Source organism: Ovis aries, chromosome 1 (assembly GCF_016772045.2).
Source record: "Ovis aries strain OAR_USU_Benz2616 breed Rambouillet chromosome 1, ARS-UI_Ramb_v3.0, whole genome shotgun sequence".
NCBI lineage: Eukaryota > Metazoa > Chordata > Mammalia > Artiodactyla > Bovidae > Ovis > Ovis aries.
The window spans coordinates 267,186,684-267,202,779 of NC_056054.1; the positions used below are offsets into that span (position 1 = coordinate 267,186,684).

The 16,096-nt window shown below is 42.6% G+C and overlaps 1 protein-coding gene and 1 long non-coding RNA gene across 19 annotated transcripts in view; one reads left to right on the forward strand and one right to left on the reverse strand.

Moving 5' to 3' along the window:
- Window positions 1-404: 404 nt before the first annotated feature.
- On the reverse strand, window positions 405-2,062 carry LOC132657489 (uncharacterized). The gene is made up of 2 exons (XR_009595780.1): window positions 1,867-2,062; window positions 405-929 (listed from the first exon to the last, which is right to left on the reverse strand). It is a non-coding gene; the product is annotated as an uncharacterized LOC132657489 (long non-coding RNA).
- A 127-nt stretch (window positions 2,063-2,189) lies between these two features.
- FBXO25 (F-box protein 25) overlaps window positions 2,190-16,096 on the forward strand; it is a 32,760-nt gene continuing 18,853 nt past the window's right edge. For 5 of the 18 annotated variants that reach the window (XM_004003394.6, XM_012104782.5, XM_027961459.3 and 2 more), the window contains exons 1-3: window positions 2,190-2,274; window positions 12,572-12,712; window positions 15,178-15,281. In XM_004003394.6, coding sequence (XP_004003443.1) covers window positions 12,579-12,712; window positions 15,178-15,281 — 238 coding nt within the window. In that variant the 5' untranslated portion in view covers window positions 2,190-2,274; window positions 12,572-12,578. Of the gene's footprint in view, window positions 2,661-12,571; window positions 12,713-15,177; window positions 15,282-16,096 lie in introns of those variants that run through there. The other 13 variants (XM_027961451.3, XM_060396236.1, XM_027961467.3 and 10 more) reach the window with 6 other exon arrangements.

Genomic DNA, 16,096 nt, shown 5'->3' on the forward strand with positions numbered 1-16,096 from the left:
TAAGTTAGGAGACTATGCTTTCCCTCCTCACCTGCCAAAGTGTATTTTAGTATCTTCTTTCACTACTCAGGCTAAAGTGATTTCTCTGCATCTATGACCCCCTCATCAAAGTTTACTAGTCATTTGTGCGACTGTTTTGGCCCTTCCTTGGGTTCTTTTGAATTTTTATTTAAATTTTTGATTGCTCTCTAACATGTAGTTCCTGCCTCAATTGTTGTTACATATATTTCCTGCCTCGATTATAGAGCACAAACTCCTAGTTGTTTCTATGTGTCTCTGCACTTCCCACAATTCTTAATATGATTCTGGGTCTGGGGTAAGCACTCAACATATTTGCTGGTTGTTTGATTTTTTCAATTCAACATGTTGCATAAAATTTGATCAGGAAAAGTCAGATAGAAATGTTTCTGCCAATGAAAAATATGTATTGGTTTATTGAGGTTTAACATACTTCCAGTGACATGCTCCGTGATATTTATGCTCTGACATATTCTCATTCCAAACCACCCCAGAAAGTTGCCCTGTCCCTCCTCTGGCACCACAAAGCCACCACAGGTGTCATTCTATCACCACGTTAGCTCTGTCTGTTCTAGAATTTCACATGAATGGAGTTACATGGCATACACTTCCGTGTCTGCATTCCTTCACTAACATACTCTCCCTAATAAGCATCCACATTGTCGCATGTATCAGAGGCTCATTCTCTTCCACTGGGTAGTGGTCCACGGCTTGAATATTCCCATCTGTTAGTCCACTTCCTTGCAGACAGCTATCTAAGTTGTTCCAACCAATAAACCATTATGAGCATTATTGTATATGCCTTGATACCAAGCAGGACCCCATGAGTCTCCTGGGCACAGAATCCTTGGAAATGGGCTGCATTCAGCCTCCATGACCTTCTCCAAGTCCCAACAGGCAGGTTCAAGCAGCTGTTAATTAGGGAAGGGAGTGGATGCGGAGACAAGAGAGATACTGTCATAAGAACAATAGTGTATCTTTGAAGCAGGGTGCTGGTTCCCAGTCAGAGGATACACACATTACCTTTGAGCAGCAAGGCTATCTCTAACTCTACTTGCAGATATGTTTATCTGCCTACACATGCCCCAGCAGAGTCCACCCTCAGTATTTATCAAAGATAAACGAAAACATGGCCACAAGGAGCATGTACCATATTGCTTACTGTACACTAGGCACTGTCCTGAATGTTTTGAGCATGTTAACTCAATTCTTATCAAGATCTGTGAGGTAAGTGCCTCTACCGTCTCCATTCTACTTGTGGAGAAAGCGAAGCAGAGAGAGGTTCTGGCCTTAGTCAATCCCCAGCCTCCTGCCTCCGGTCCTGCTCCACAGATGGGGGAGACTGGTCACAACCAGGGCCCTGCTCCTCCCCTGCCCCCAGTAGCCCACATTCTTGTCTCCTTACTGGGAAAACCCCACAGGCTGACATTTCCACCTCCAAAAAACGAGCAGTACTCTAAACTGTTTATAAACACAAATGACTTGGGCGTTAAGCTCAGTAGTTGTCCTTGCTCAGTGGCTAAGTCTTGTCCGACTCTTTGCAACCCCATAGACTGCAGCATGCCACACTTCCCTTACTTCACTATCTCCAGGAGCTTGTTCAAACTCATGTTCATTGAGTAGTTGATGCCATCCAACCATCTCCTTCTCTGTCGCCCCCTTCTCCTGCCCTCAATCTTTCCCAGCATCAGGGTTTTTTCCAATGAATCAGCTCTTCGCATCAGAACTTTCAGTTAATATTCAGTGCGATCTTAACATATTAATATTAAACTCAATATACAAGGTAATTAGGTGCACAGGGTAATTGGCCGTAAAGTGAAGCTACAATCATGAATTTCAGATGGTTACCGGGCAGCGGTTGGGTTGGAAAGTTGAGCAGGTGGGGGTGATCCGATCTGCAGTCCACAGGGCAGTCAGGACCCAGGTAACCACAACCTTTAGGGTACCTAGGACCCCGCAGCGCAGATACCCTCCGGCCCGGGCCGCACCCACTGCGAACTGGCAGTCAGCAGCTCAGTCTGTTAGAGCAGGCAACGCCCACTGCGCACGCGCGCACCGCCGACTCCTGGATCAGGGTAGCAACACGGCCTCGAGGAGCCGCGCCGGCCAATCAGCGCGGCCGGGGGCGGGGTTTTCCCGTGGCGCTCCCGGGTAGGCGGCGGGCAACTTCCGGCAATAAAGCCTGACGCTCCGCCGTCAGGTGCGGACTGTGGGGCTTCTGAGCGCCAGGTGGGTCCGGGATCGTCGGCGCGCTAGGTAAGGAGTGCGATGCTGCGCGCGCCAGGTGGGGACTGTAGGCGTTTGCGCGTCAGGTGGGGACCGAGGCAGCCTTCCGGCCTCAGCCCCGCGCCCATCCTCCGCGACACGCCGTCCAGCTTCCTTCACGACCCCGCCCGGTCCTTAACCGCCTCCCGCCCCCGCCAGGTCGGCCCCCTTGCCCGCCGCCCCCCGCCCGCCGTCTCCAGCATCCCCTTCCCTCGGCCCGGCGTCTTGTGAGTCCGCCCTCCGGCTCCGCCCTCCCCAGGCCAGATTCGTCCTCCTGGCGTCAGTCGTCTGCCCTCGCTCGGCTCCGGCCCCTCTGCGGTTGCCTTCCTTGTTTTTCTTGAGCTGACGCCTCTGCATTTTGCATCCTTCTCTTCGCGGTAAGCTCCGGTTTGCCCATTCTCCCAGCCGTGGCCTGCTAAGACTCATCTGAAAGGAGTCCTGAGGAACCTTCCTTTCCTGCCTCTCGCATACCCTTCCTTGCAGCCCTAATCAGAAATAACTCGCGTTCTCTTTTCTTTCCTATTCCACTTCCCCTCTTTCGGGACTGTTTTTCCTTTTCCTTATGGCATCTGTGATTATCTCTCAGGCCTTCTTATGGTAAAGCCCATTTCTGATTTCCAGCCCTCGATTCACTCGTTTGATCTCTCTGGATAAGATTCTTCCACACTTAGAAGCCATATTCATGTTTTATCTGTCAGCGTTATTTGGAAGTCTTGTAAGGAAAAGAAAGCAACAGAAGTCAAATGCTTATCAAATGAAGAATCAGTCATTCTTACCTCAGAACAATGGAAATTATTTTCTCAAAATTGATGATGAAAGATAAATACTGGAGAAGAATCTCTTTGCCAGCTTTTTGTCTACATACGAAACTGCCTTTTATTTTCGTGGTAACTTGTGCTTGTTCCTAGTATATATAGCAATAGCTCTTGCTCTACAGTTATAGTTTTTATTGTTTTGAAAATCAGTTTAGTGGTTGAGAGAAGTACTGTTACTCCATTTCCTTTCCATCTGACTTTAAAAAAGCAAGGTATATGTAGCCTTGTAAAACTCATTAGCTCTGCTTCCTTTCATATGTTTTCCTTGTCTTGTGTTTTATATTTAGATCAACCATTACTTTCAATTCAGTTGCTCAGTGGTATCCGACTCTGCGACCCCATGGACTGCAACACACCAGGCCTCCCTGTCCATCATCAACTCCCGAAGTTTACTCAAACTCATGTCCACTGAGTCACTGATGCCATCCAGCCACCTCATCCTCTGTCGTTCCCTTCTCCAGTCTTCAGTCTTTCTCAGTATCAGGGTCTTTTCTAATGAGTCAGTTCTTCACATCAGGTGGCCAAAGTATTGGACTTTCAGCTTCAGCATCAGTCCTTCCAATGACTATTCAGGACTGATTTCCTTTAGAATGGACTGGCTGGATCTCCTTGCTGTCCAAGGGACTCTCAAGAGTCTTCTCCAACACCACAGTTCAAAAGCATCAATTCTTTGGCACTCAGCTTTCTTTATAGTCCAACTCTCATATCCATACATGACTACTGGAAAAACCATAGCTTTGACTAGACAGACTTTTGTTGGCCAAGTAATGTCTCTGCTTTTTAATAAAATTTCTAGGTTGGTCATTACTTTTTTTCCAAGGAGCAAGCGTCTTTTAATTTCATGGCTGCAGTCACCATCTGCAATGATTTTGGAGCCCCCCAAAATGAGGTCAGCCACTGTTTCCAATGTTTCCCCATCTATTTCCCATGAAGTGATGGGACTGGATGCCATGATCTTAGTTTTCTGAATGTTGAGCTTTAAGTCAACTTTTTCACTCTCCTCTTTCACTTTCATCAAGAGGCTCGTTAGTTCTTCTTTGCTTTCTGCTATAAGTTTATGGCATTACTTTAGATCATATCTGATGTATGACATATAAGCCAAAAAAATATAAGGGAAAAAACCCCTGCAGTTTTATGACATCTATTTTTATATAGTGTCCTGGAATTGTTGTTATAAAAGTGTTGTGATAGAGATGGATGGTGGTATCCAGGAATTGCTGTCGCAACAGTGTTGTGCTAGGGATGGATCATAGGTTGAGATTCCATGACTGTAAATCCCAGCTCCACCAACCTTGGTGCCTCAGTTCCTTTAGCTGTAAAATACAGATTTAAACTCTTAAAAGGGGATTGTAACATTTCCTGCCTTGTAGGGTAGGGTAAGGACTAAATGAGATAGTAGAGGTGAATTGTCTAGAGTAATGCCTACCCCATACTGAGATCTAGTAAATGTTTGCTGCTGTTATCATTGGTTAACAGAAAGTTAACTTTTTGAAGGAAAGACATTTTTTGGTTACTTCTGATTCGCTTGTGCAAGAGTTTGAGCTAGTAAATGAAGTTCATGGAGTCTTGTTCTGTTGCAGTGCTTCACCTCCATGTCCTGCTGTATAGAACAGACATCAAGGGAAGGTTTACAATGGATAGCCCCATATGCTCTCTGACATTAGTTGGTAAAATGTGCATAATATTGCAGAGTGTACCAGCTATTTCACAAGAGTAGCCACACTTTGAGTTGTTACTCTTACACATTTAATACTTTTCAGGAATAATTTCTAGTTTTTATTTTTGTATTTGGAAATTATTTAAAAAAAGGTAATTTTAAGTAAACTTGTAAAATGCTTGCAGTTCAGATCTTTTAGTAGAACAGATAGATATATTTCCATACAAGATGATGGGTTGTCATCATTCCAAAAGTTTAGCAATACTGTTTTTCAATATGCAGATTTGTTAGATGTCTCACACTGGGAACGTTTTTGAAAATTTGAGAGCCAAGTCTTTCATATTGCAAGTCATGTTTTTTCTTTTTTTTCTTTTCCCTGATGGCTTTTTTTTTGGGGAGGCGGGGTGGTTTACTGTTTGTGATCACTGTGCTTCCAGATCTCTGCTTTGTGAACTAAAGCATAAAGATTACATTTTGAGTATTATATAAGGTTATATATTGTAATAATCTATGATGGAAAAGAATATGAAAAATATGTATATGACTGAATTACTTAGCTATACACCTGCAGCTAACACAACATTGTAAATCAACTATACATAAGTTTTTAAGAAAAGGTTATATGCAAGTATAAAGCATAAGTATGAAGATTATTCACATTTATAGGATGGAATATACACATTTGTTTTGAAACAAATCTTTTACTCTGTGTTGAAAATAAAACCCTTGAAAATGTACTATTATTATTTCCATGGCCCATTTAGCTGCGTTTCACTCCCTAGCAGCTGAAAAATTAAGGCCAAATTTGTTTCTCACAGAGTTGTTGAAGTCACTGTGATTATCTGTTAAGGTCTGGTAGTTGTAAAGGAATCAATTATCTTACTGGAAACCCCAAGATGACTCTTAACTTTACAGTAGAAACTTGGTGTAAATGTTATAGGGATTGCTTGTGAGGCCCGAATATAAATGCATTAAGTGGTGAGTGGGCTTGGTGTTCACATAGGCAAGTACAATGTGTGTCATAAAGTCTTAAAATATTTTGTTAGCTGAGGTGTTGACAAGAGGTTTCTACTGCTTAAGTAGCTGTTCTTTCTACCTCTGTTCTCCCTTTCAATTTATCTTTCAGACACTGGCAAATGATTCTCAAAATGGCACTGCTCACATTGCTAGATTGCTCAAAACTTTTAATTACTTAGAGAATAAAGTCCAATATCTCTGATATTCAACATTCTCCTAGTCTCCTTTTCAACATACCTGCCAGCCTTGCTGTAGATTTCTCTATTTTAGCCAGCCTGTTCTGCTTATTCTCAATCATGTCACATGTATTCCTGTCTTCATATTTTTCTCACCCATTGTTTCTGTGATTGGTATTTTTTGTTTCCTCTCCATTCACTTAAGGTCTAACCATGCTCCAAGGCTAAGCTCGTGTCCTCATTTTTCTTCGGGCGTTTCCCAGATGATTTGCTTTTTACTCAGAATTTCTTTTAATCGTTCTCTCTTCACTCACTCAGTATTCATATTACAAGAGTACATGTATACATATACAGTTTTTTTTAATGAGAAACCAAGTTTATTAATTTAATTATACAAAAACTTCTAAATTTTACAAGAAAGGAAAAAACTAAAATAATAAATTTATTAAACCTGTGAGCATACAAATCATAAAAAAAAAAAAAAGAAATACTGGGGATAATTCTTCAACTACATCAGGAATCAAATAATATAGGTTAACAACGTCGCCAGTTCTGTCTTTCACATCAGCAAATTGTGTTCTATAAAAATTGTCACATGGTTAACACATGTTCACCTAAGAAAATAAAAATTAAAAATAAAAATGTCTCAAGAAAATATAATGTACTTGAAATTCAAACATGAAATCACTTGAAATTCAAACATGCAGAGGTATTCACTGTTTACATTTTATCTGCTTTTAGACTTTTTTTTGTGCACACATGTATAAACTTGTGCTCACATGTAGAAATACACAGAAGTATCACCTATATTTTCCTAAAACTTCTTCCACTTAATATACTATGAATATCTTTTTATGATAATAAATATTCACACAATTATTATTTATAGTCACTTACACCCCTGGTGTAGTAACATATATTAAACAAAGCCTCTTTTAGATGTTTTAATTGTTACAGTTTGTTCCTGTTAAAGAGAATTCTTCAAGGGACATTTTTCTACATAACATCTCCCCTCCCAGTTTTACTGAGATATTGGTGACATATGAAAGTGCTGTGAAAGTGCTGCACTCAATATGCTAGCAAATTTGGAAAACTCGGCAGTGGCCACAGGACTGGAAAAGGTCAGTTTTCATTCCAATCCCAAAGAAAGGCAATGGCAAAGAATGTTCAAACTACCACGCAATTGCATTCATCTCACACACTAGCAAAGTAATGGTCAAAATTCTCCAAGCCAGGCTTCAACAGTCCAGGAACCGAGAACTTCTAGATGTTCAAGCTGAATTTAGAAAAGGCAGAGGAACTAGAGATCAAATTGCCAACATCCATTATATCATAGAAAAAGCAAGAGAATTCCAGAAAAACGTCTAGTTCTGCTTTATTGACTACGCCAAAGCCTTGACTGTTTGGATCACAACAAACTGGAAAATTCTTCAAGAGATAGGAATACCAGAGCACCTGACCTGCCTCCTGAGAAATCTGTATGGAGCTCAAGAAGCAGCAGTTAGGACTGGACATGGAACAATGGATTGGATCCAAGTTGGGAAAGGAGACAAGTCTGTATTTTGTCACCCTGCTTATTTAACTTATATGCCGAGTACATCATGTGAAACGCTGGGCTGGAGGAAGCACAAGCTGGAATCAGGATTGCTGTGAGAAGAACCTCAGGTATGCAGATGACATCACTCTCATGGCAGAAAGTGAAGAGGAACTAAAGAGCCTCTTGATGAAAGTGAAAGAGGAGAGTGAAAAAGCTGACTTAAAGCTCAACATTCAGAAAACAAAGATCATGGCATCTGGTCCCATCACTTCATGGCAAATAGATGGGGAAACAATGGAAACAGTGACAGACTTTATTTTGGGGGGCTCCAAAATCGCTGCAGATGGTGACTGCAGCCATGACATTAAAAGATGCTTGCCCTTTGGAAGAAAAGCTATGGCCAAGCTAGACAGCATATAAAAAGCAGATATTACTTTGCTGACAAAGGTCCGTATAGTCAAAGCTATGATTTTTCCATTAGTCATGTATGGATATGACAGTTGGACCATAAAGGAAGCTAAGTGCTGAAAAATTGATGCTTTTGAACTGTGATGTAGGAGAAGACTCTTTAGAGTCCCTTGGGCTGCAAAGTCAATTGTAAAGAAAATCAGTCCTGAATATTCATTGGAAGGACTGCTGCTGAAGCAGAAGCTCCAATACTTTAGCTACCTGATGAAGAACTGAGTCATTTGAAAAGACCTTGATGCTGGGAAAGACTAAAGGCAGGAAGAGAAGGGGACAACAGAGGATGAGATGGTTGGATGGCATCACCAACTCGATGGACATGAGTTTGAACAAGCTCTGGGAGTTGGTGATGGACAAGAAAGCCTGGTGTGCTGCAGTCCATGGGGTCGCAAAGAGTCGGACACAACTGAGCAACTGAACTGAACTGATAGCACTGATATAAGTTTTTAAATGTTTTTATTTTGTATTGGGGTATAGCTGATTCACAATGTTGTGATAATATCCAGTAAACAGTGAAAGTATCAGGTGAACTGAGCCATACGTATACATGTATCCATTCTCTCCCAACCCCCCTTCCTATCCGGGCTGGTGCATAACATTGAGCAGAGTTCCATGTGCTGTACAGGAGGTCCGTGTTAGTTGTCCATTTTAAATATAACAGAGTGTACATGTCCATCCCAAACTCCAAAACTATGTCTTCCCTTCACCCTCCCCCACCCTCTCCAACCGTAAGTTTGTTTTCTAAGTCTGTGAGTCTTACTGAGTGTATCATCTCTTTTTAGATTCCACACATCATGGATGTCATACGATAATTCTTCTCTGACTTAACTTCACTCAGTATGACAATCTCTACATCCACCCATGTTGCTGCAAATGGAATTATTTCATTCTTCCTAGGGGCTGAGTAATATTCCATTGTATATATGTACCACATCTTTAATTAGGCCTCTGTCCATTGCTTCCATGTCTTGGCTATTGTCAGCACTGCTGCAGCAAACATTGGGGTGCATGTATTTTTTCAGATCATGTTTTTCTCCAAATATATGCCCAGGACTAGGATTGCAGAATCATATGGTAGCTTTCTTTTCACTTTTTTAAACCAAATGTTATATGTAGAGCATGATGATCTGGTTTATATACATCACGAAATGAGTACCACAGTTGGTTTAGTGAGCATCTATTATGTCATATAGATAGAACAGAAAAGAAATAGGAAAAAAAGTATTTTTCCTCATGATGAGAAGTCACAAGATTCACTGTCTTTATAACATTCGTGTATAATGTACAGCAGCTTCAACTAGCTTGTTGTACACCACATCCATAGCACCTGTTCATTCTATAACTGTCAGTTCGTGCATTTTGACTACCTTCATCTGCAATTATGTTTAAATGTATTTACATATATTGTATGTGGAGGGGGCTTTCATTTGTTTTTTTCATTTCGTCAAAGGAGTATACTGGTATACCTTTAGGGAAGGGATGCATAATGTAATAACCAGTTCAGTTCAGTCTCTCAGTCATGTCCGACTCTTTGCGACCCCATGGACTGCAGCACACCAGGCCTCTCTGTCAATCACCAACTCCCTGAGCTTGTTCAAACTCATGTCCATCGAGTCGGTGATGCCATCCAACCATCTCATCCTCTGTCGTCCCCTTCTCTTCCTGCCTTCAATCTTTCCCAGCATCAGGGTCTTTTCTAATAAGTTAGCTCTTCACATCAGGTGGCCAAAGTATTGGACTTTCAGCTTCAGCATTCAGTGAATATTCAGGACTGATTTCCTTTAGGATGGACTGGCTGGATCTCCCTGGTATCCAAGGGACTCTCAAGAGTCTTCTCCAGTACCACAGTTCAAAAGCATCAGTTCTTCGGCACTCAGCTTTCTTTATAGTCCAACTCTCATCTCCGTACATGACCACTGGAAAAACCATAGCTTTGACTAGACAGACCTTTATTGGCAAAGTAATGTTTCTGCTTTTTAATAAGCTTTCTAGGTTGGTCATAACTTTTCTCCCAAGGAGCAAGTGTCTTTTAATTTCATGGCTGCAGTCACCATCTGCAGTGATTTTGGAGCTCAAAAAAATAAAGTCTGTCACTGTTTTCCAGTGTTTCCCCCCCTATTTGCCATGAAGTGATGGGATCGGATGCTATGATCTCAGTTTTCTGAATGTTGAGTTTTAAGTCAACTTCTTCACTCTCCTCTTTCACTTTCATCAGAGGCTCTTTAGTTCTTTGCTTTCTTCCGTAAGAGTGGTGTCATCTGCATATCTGAGGTTATTGATATTTCTCCTGGCAATCTTGATTCTAGCTTTTGCTTCATCCAGACCAGCATTTCTCTTGATGTACTCTGCATATAAGTTAAATAAGCAGGGTGACAATATACAGCCTTGATATACTCCTTTCCTGATTTGAAACCAATCTGTTGTTCCATGTCCAGTTCTAACTGTTGCTTCTTGACCTGCTTACAGATTTCTCAGGAGGCAGGTCAGGTGGTGTTGTAGTCCCATCTGTTGAAGAATTTTCCACAGTTTGTTGTGATCTACACAGTCAAGGTTTTGGCATAGTCAATAAAGCAGAAGTAGATGTTTTTCTGGAAGTCTCTTGCATTTTCAATGATCCAGTGGATGTTAGCAATTTGATCTCTGTTTTTTTTGCCTTTTCCAGTTTGAACATCTGGAAGTTCACGGTTCACGTACTGTTGAAGCCTGGCTTGGAGAATTTTGAACATTTCTTTGATAGCATGTGAGATGAGTGCAGTTTTTCAGTAGTTTGAGCATTCTTTAGCATTGCCTTTCTTTGGGATTGGAATAACACATTTAGTCTGTGTTTATATATTTGTCATTGAAGCAATTGTATCTTGGACCTATTGGCAATATTCTGTACAGTTGCCATTTGATTCTTCTAAAATGCAGTTTAAATATGATATTGAAAGATACTTTGGCAATTGTAAGAGTGGTCCTAACAGACATTTTTCTCTTGTTTGTGTTTTATCTGGATTGACTGGACAGAGGTGGCGGCTTTTGCTTTTCAGGGTGATCTGTAGTTGTGAAACAAGAGTATAATACGAGCTTTATTTATGTACTGTTGAGATTTAAGGAATTGTTTTCAATTATTTTCTAAAGCAAGGATTTAAATAATATATGACTAAAAAAAAGATGTATTCTGATTATTAATTAGTTTAACAAGGTTTTGAGATCCTCTTGGTATGGCGGAAAATTACTTCATACGTTTCACGTTGGGCACTTGCAGTTAACTCAGGAATATTGTTGAAGGCTTATAATTTCTCCCTGAAATTGTTTTGTCTTTTTAAAGCCCGTGTAAATGCCTGTTTAATAGCTCATTTTTTGTGAGTTATATTAAATATATTTGGGAGACGGTATTGAAACACTTCAATCTCCTGTGTACTCTGTGATATGATGTGTGATATTAGGGAAATACCCCAGATTTACTTTGGACATGAGGTTAATATAACACAGTTACTCTATTGAAACTTCCTGTTGAATTATCAAGTACCTTTTTGTACAGCTGAATACAGTGTATACTGTAAAGTTCTTACCGTACTGGCTTCCTTATCACACTTACTTCTCTGTTGATCGTCTCTTTTTTGAATCCGTCCTTGTCTTGCCTTCCCACTTCCGCTGCATCTGTGGCCCTTCCTTTTTGGTGTCCTTTCCTGGCTCATCTTCATCTGCTGGTCCCTCACATGCCAGTGAGTCTTAGCGCTTGTGCCTTGGCTCTCCTTGCCCCGCTCTGTTTGGTCTCTGTCTGAGACGCGGTTCCTGTGGTCATACTGTCTGGATGCTGATGGTTTTCCTACCTTACTCTCTTGCCTCACCCTCTCCTCTGAGTGATGGATCTGCTTGTGTTTCGTTCATTCTTCCATTCATTCAGTGATCGGTGAGCTCCCTGTGTGCCTGGAATCATTCCAGGTATTGGGATACAGAGTTGAACAAGACATGGTATTTTCTTGAGGAAGGTGGGCAGCAGCCCTGTAATTTCAGAGGACTCTTATTACTGGGAAGACGTGAGGTACTGGCAGAGAGACTGAGTAGCCTGAGGTCTTTGTGAAGCTCAGATCTGGTTGAGTCGCCTCCCTGCAGAGGTCCCTTTGTTGGCCACTCTGTGTCCTCAGAGTGCAGTCCAGCTCCTTTGAGTCGTCTGCAGAGGTGGCCTCTGCGTTCTCATGCCAGCCACTGCCCACTCCTCCCCTTACGTGGTCAGCTTCACCAAACTCGACTGTGTACAGGGCTGAGCATCAGTGTCTTGTGCCTTTGCTTCTAACTTCTGAGTGGATTTTCTGTTTAGTGTCATTTCCCGCTTTCTTCCTCACTCTCTGACTGCTTGTTCTTCAGGCGTGAGCTGGGATGTCAGCCCTGGGACACCTTTCATGACACTTGCAGGATTGGGCTAGTAAACCCACCAGTCCTCATCTGTCTGACCCTGTTAGGACAACTGAGGTACCGTGTTATCTTCACTGTCTTATCTTTGTGCGTAGCCGGCATGTAAGGCACATACAGACATTTAAATAGGATTGTATTCATTAAAATTAATGAAGACATGTTCTAAATGAAAAGAACCATATCAGTTACACATTTTTAACATAAAGTAACCCATGTTTTATAGGCGAACTATGCCATTTTTGGGTCAGGACTGGAGATCTCCGGGATGGAGTTGGATGAAAACCGAAGACGGCTGGAAAAGATGTGATGCGTGGAGCCAGGAATTGGAGGGAGAGAACAGCCACTGTGACATTGGCCCCGGCATGTGAGTCTAGCTCAGCAGAGTCACGGCGTGTCCCGTCCAACATTAATGTCGTGTCTGCTGAAGCCCCGGCACTTACCAGTTGGCTGAGAATCGGCCCCAGACAGGCTGGTGGGGGAGACAGGTTATTAGCCAGAATCTCAGCCTGGTGGAGTGCCTGCTGCCCACACACAGATGCTGCTATCTTCTTTTTATTTAAAGCATTTACTCCTTACAGCTTTCTGAGAGATACGTGTTGTTATTATTAACTTCCGATTATAGCTGAGGATGGGGAAGGGAATGGCGACCCACTCCAGTATTCTTGCCTGGAAAACCCCACAGACAGAGGAGCCTGGCAGGCTACCGTCCATGGGGTCACAAAGAATCGGACACGACTGAAGCGATTACACATGCACACATAACTGAGGAAGGGGAAGAAATGCAAAGACGCGGTGCTGGTGGCCTACGTCCGAGGCCCATAATAATGGCTTGCGCCAGATGGGAGAGGTTTTTGTTGGAAGCCTGAATGGTGCTGTGGCTTTGCTTGGGGCTGAAATGACGTGTCTTGTTGCTGTGCGGGTCCCTGTGCGGTTCAGGGTGCAGCTTCACCCCAGGGCTGCCTTCCTCCTAGTCGGAGAAGGGAGGTGGGAGACGCCTGTCCCCACCTCACGAGCTGGTGTGTGAGTGGCAGGGGGCGCTGAGGGCCGTGCTCCTTCCCAGATGGAAGTAGGTGATTGCAGATGCAGGAGCAGACCATGGCGTGTCACTCACTGTCCATGCCACAAGTGTCCTGCAGCATTTGGGGAGTGGGAGGTCAGGGGACCTCTTCCTCCGAGTCACGGGTCTTGCCGTGGATCATACTGCATATTTTTATCTCACATTGACCTAATTCTCAACTGTGTATTTTGAACGGACAGCGTGAGCCAGACAGCTTAAGTGCACAGGTGTCTGTGCTTTCTCCTGGACGTTTGTCCTGGACCGTTCCCTCCCTTTAGATGAGGGGCAGTCTGGCGGCCTGGCCTGTCCAGGGCAGAGTTTGGCAGAGCACACGTGGGTGTGTCTCCCCAGTGCCCCTCACTGCTCTCGCCCAGCCAGACGTGTGTCTGAGCCTTCCTCTCCAGGGGCGGGGCGTGGGGTGGGGAGGATGCCGGGCAGCTCCCTCATCCCCTGTGCTGGGTTCCACTTCTCTGATGTCTTTCTGGGGAGCAGTGTGGTTCCGCTCCTCCTGGATGCCTTTGTGATTGTCATTAGCAAAGCTGTTCAGATTTGAGAGCTTCTGCCTTTAGTGCTTGAATCAGTGACAGCAAACTAGTGTGTAACTAGGCATGAGATACAGACAGGATCATCCAATTTCCATGAATTGGTGTTACTTAGCACCTGTCACTGAATGTTAAGTTCTTTGTTTTGGGTAAGTGCTCTTTTGCCTGTCTTGATGATTTACAGTTGTTGCCAGTGTTGTTTAAGTCTGTTCTGACAGTGATGAATGCATTCATTTGGCAAATTCAGCTGTTTTTATTAAAAGTAAATTCGGGTTAGTGGATGGTGCCTGTGTACAATTTTCTTGTCAGAGAGTGGTGGCGAGGAAGGCAGCGGTGTGACCTCCTTGGTTTTGAGCATCGGTGCTTGGACCTCTGCTGGCCAGAATCTCCAGGAAGCCCCTCTTTACCACCAGCTGGAAAGCTGTCCAGGGTCAGTGTGCCGAGAGCAAACATTGCGTGCATCTTCACTTTTGAAGGGGGTGGGCTGCATTTTGCCTAGTCTTTTTTTGTTTTTAACTACAAGGAAGATTTTTTTTTTTTTCCTAAAGAAAGGTTTTTCAGATTGTTTAGTTATCACCTTATGATTTTATTATCTTGTTTCATCCAAAAGAAAAAAAATGGGAAAGCTTTAAATTACATATATTTCAGTGGATAAAAGACATGTTTTACCTCATCTGGCTTCAGTTAAAGGCCCTAACAGGCGGCATTATTTGATTGATGCTTCGTAGGAATACGTGCCAGTGCAGTAATAGTTCTAGTTGAGTCTTTGGAAATGTGGGGACAAGCAGAAATGTTGGGTGTTTCCTCAGCATTGGATCAGAGAGACAGCAGATCATTAGTATCAGGTACTTTTTTCCAGTGTATATATTATAAATATAAGTTTTAAAGTCTGCAATGACCTTGGTTGAGCATGTCAAAATCCTTAGGAGATTCTAAAACGTGTACATCACTTCCTGATATAACTTTCTGATAAGAACCAGGATAAACCTCAGATTTCTCAGAACAAACAAAAAACTTAGATATTAGCCTTGTAATTTCAAACGTGTGATTTATTGCTTTGAAAATTAAGTGATTGCCTTCAGATTTTAACATGATTTTTATTTTGGGCTCCTGAATTGTAAAAGTATTTGTTGTCCAAATAAACGAAAATTTATTTATTTATTTATTTTACAGAAGAAAATCCAAATGAAGAAATCCTTGTAAAAATATTTTAATGTATCTTTGTTTCAGTATCTTAAATAGTGAAGATGAAGAAATATTCAGTAATGAAGAGCATGAATATGCATCCAAAAAAAGGAAAAAGGACCATTTTAGAAATGACACAAATACTCAGTGTAAGATCATTTTCATTAATAATCTCATGATGTTTGCTTCTTGACTGTTTTGATAAATTGGATTGTGTTGACAGTGCTTTTCTAGGGCAGAAATGCTGATCCAGTTACATAAGCAATAGTGTGTCCAGAGGTCAGACTTGGTGGTCAGAGTCTTGCAGCTCTGCCGTTTGCTTGACTAAGTCATCAGTAAGATTTACAGCAAGAAATAAAAGACAGGAAAACCCACAGAACAGCCTGTCTGAATGTTGAATTATGTATGTTTAGTCACTATTCCCTACTCCTTGCGAGCTTGCCCAGGCTCTTCCGCCCATGGAATTCTCCAGGCAATAATACTGGAGCAGGTTGCCGTTTCCTCCTGCAGGGGATCTTCCCAACCCAGGGACTGAACCCTGAATGTGTCTCCTGCATTGCAGCTGGGTTTTTTACCACTGAGTCACAGTAGCGGTCCTGAATTCAGGTCTGTTCACTCCCAAGCAGTGAAACTGACCTTTAGAGGCCTTGACACTGCTTTGGTGCAGGAGACACTGCTGGTTCAAAACAGGAAATAGTCGTGGTCAGAGCTGGAGCCTGTAGGCAGGGTGGGCGAGGGCCTGCAGATGGGGCAGCTCTGAGAGGGTGCCTGTGCGTGTGCTCAGCCCTGAGTCATTGAGGGCCTGTTAGTGTGATCAGTCGTGTGCCCCCTGGAGGCTGCCATGGACAGTGTAGTCTCGATCCTTGAAGCTCTGGGACAGGAGTTATGTGGAAAGCGTATTGAAATGGAATACCATATAGGGACAATGAAAGAGGAAGAGAATTTTTATTAGGGTATATACAAA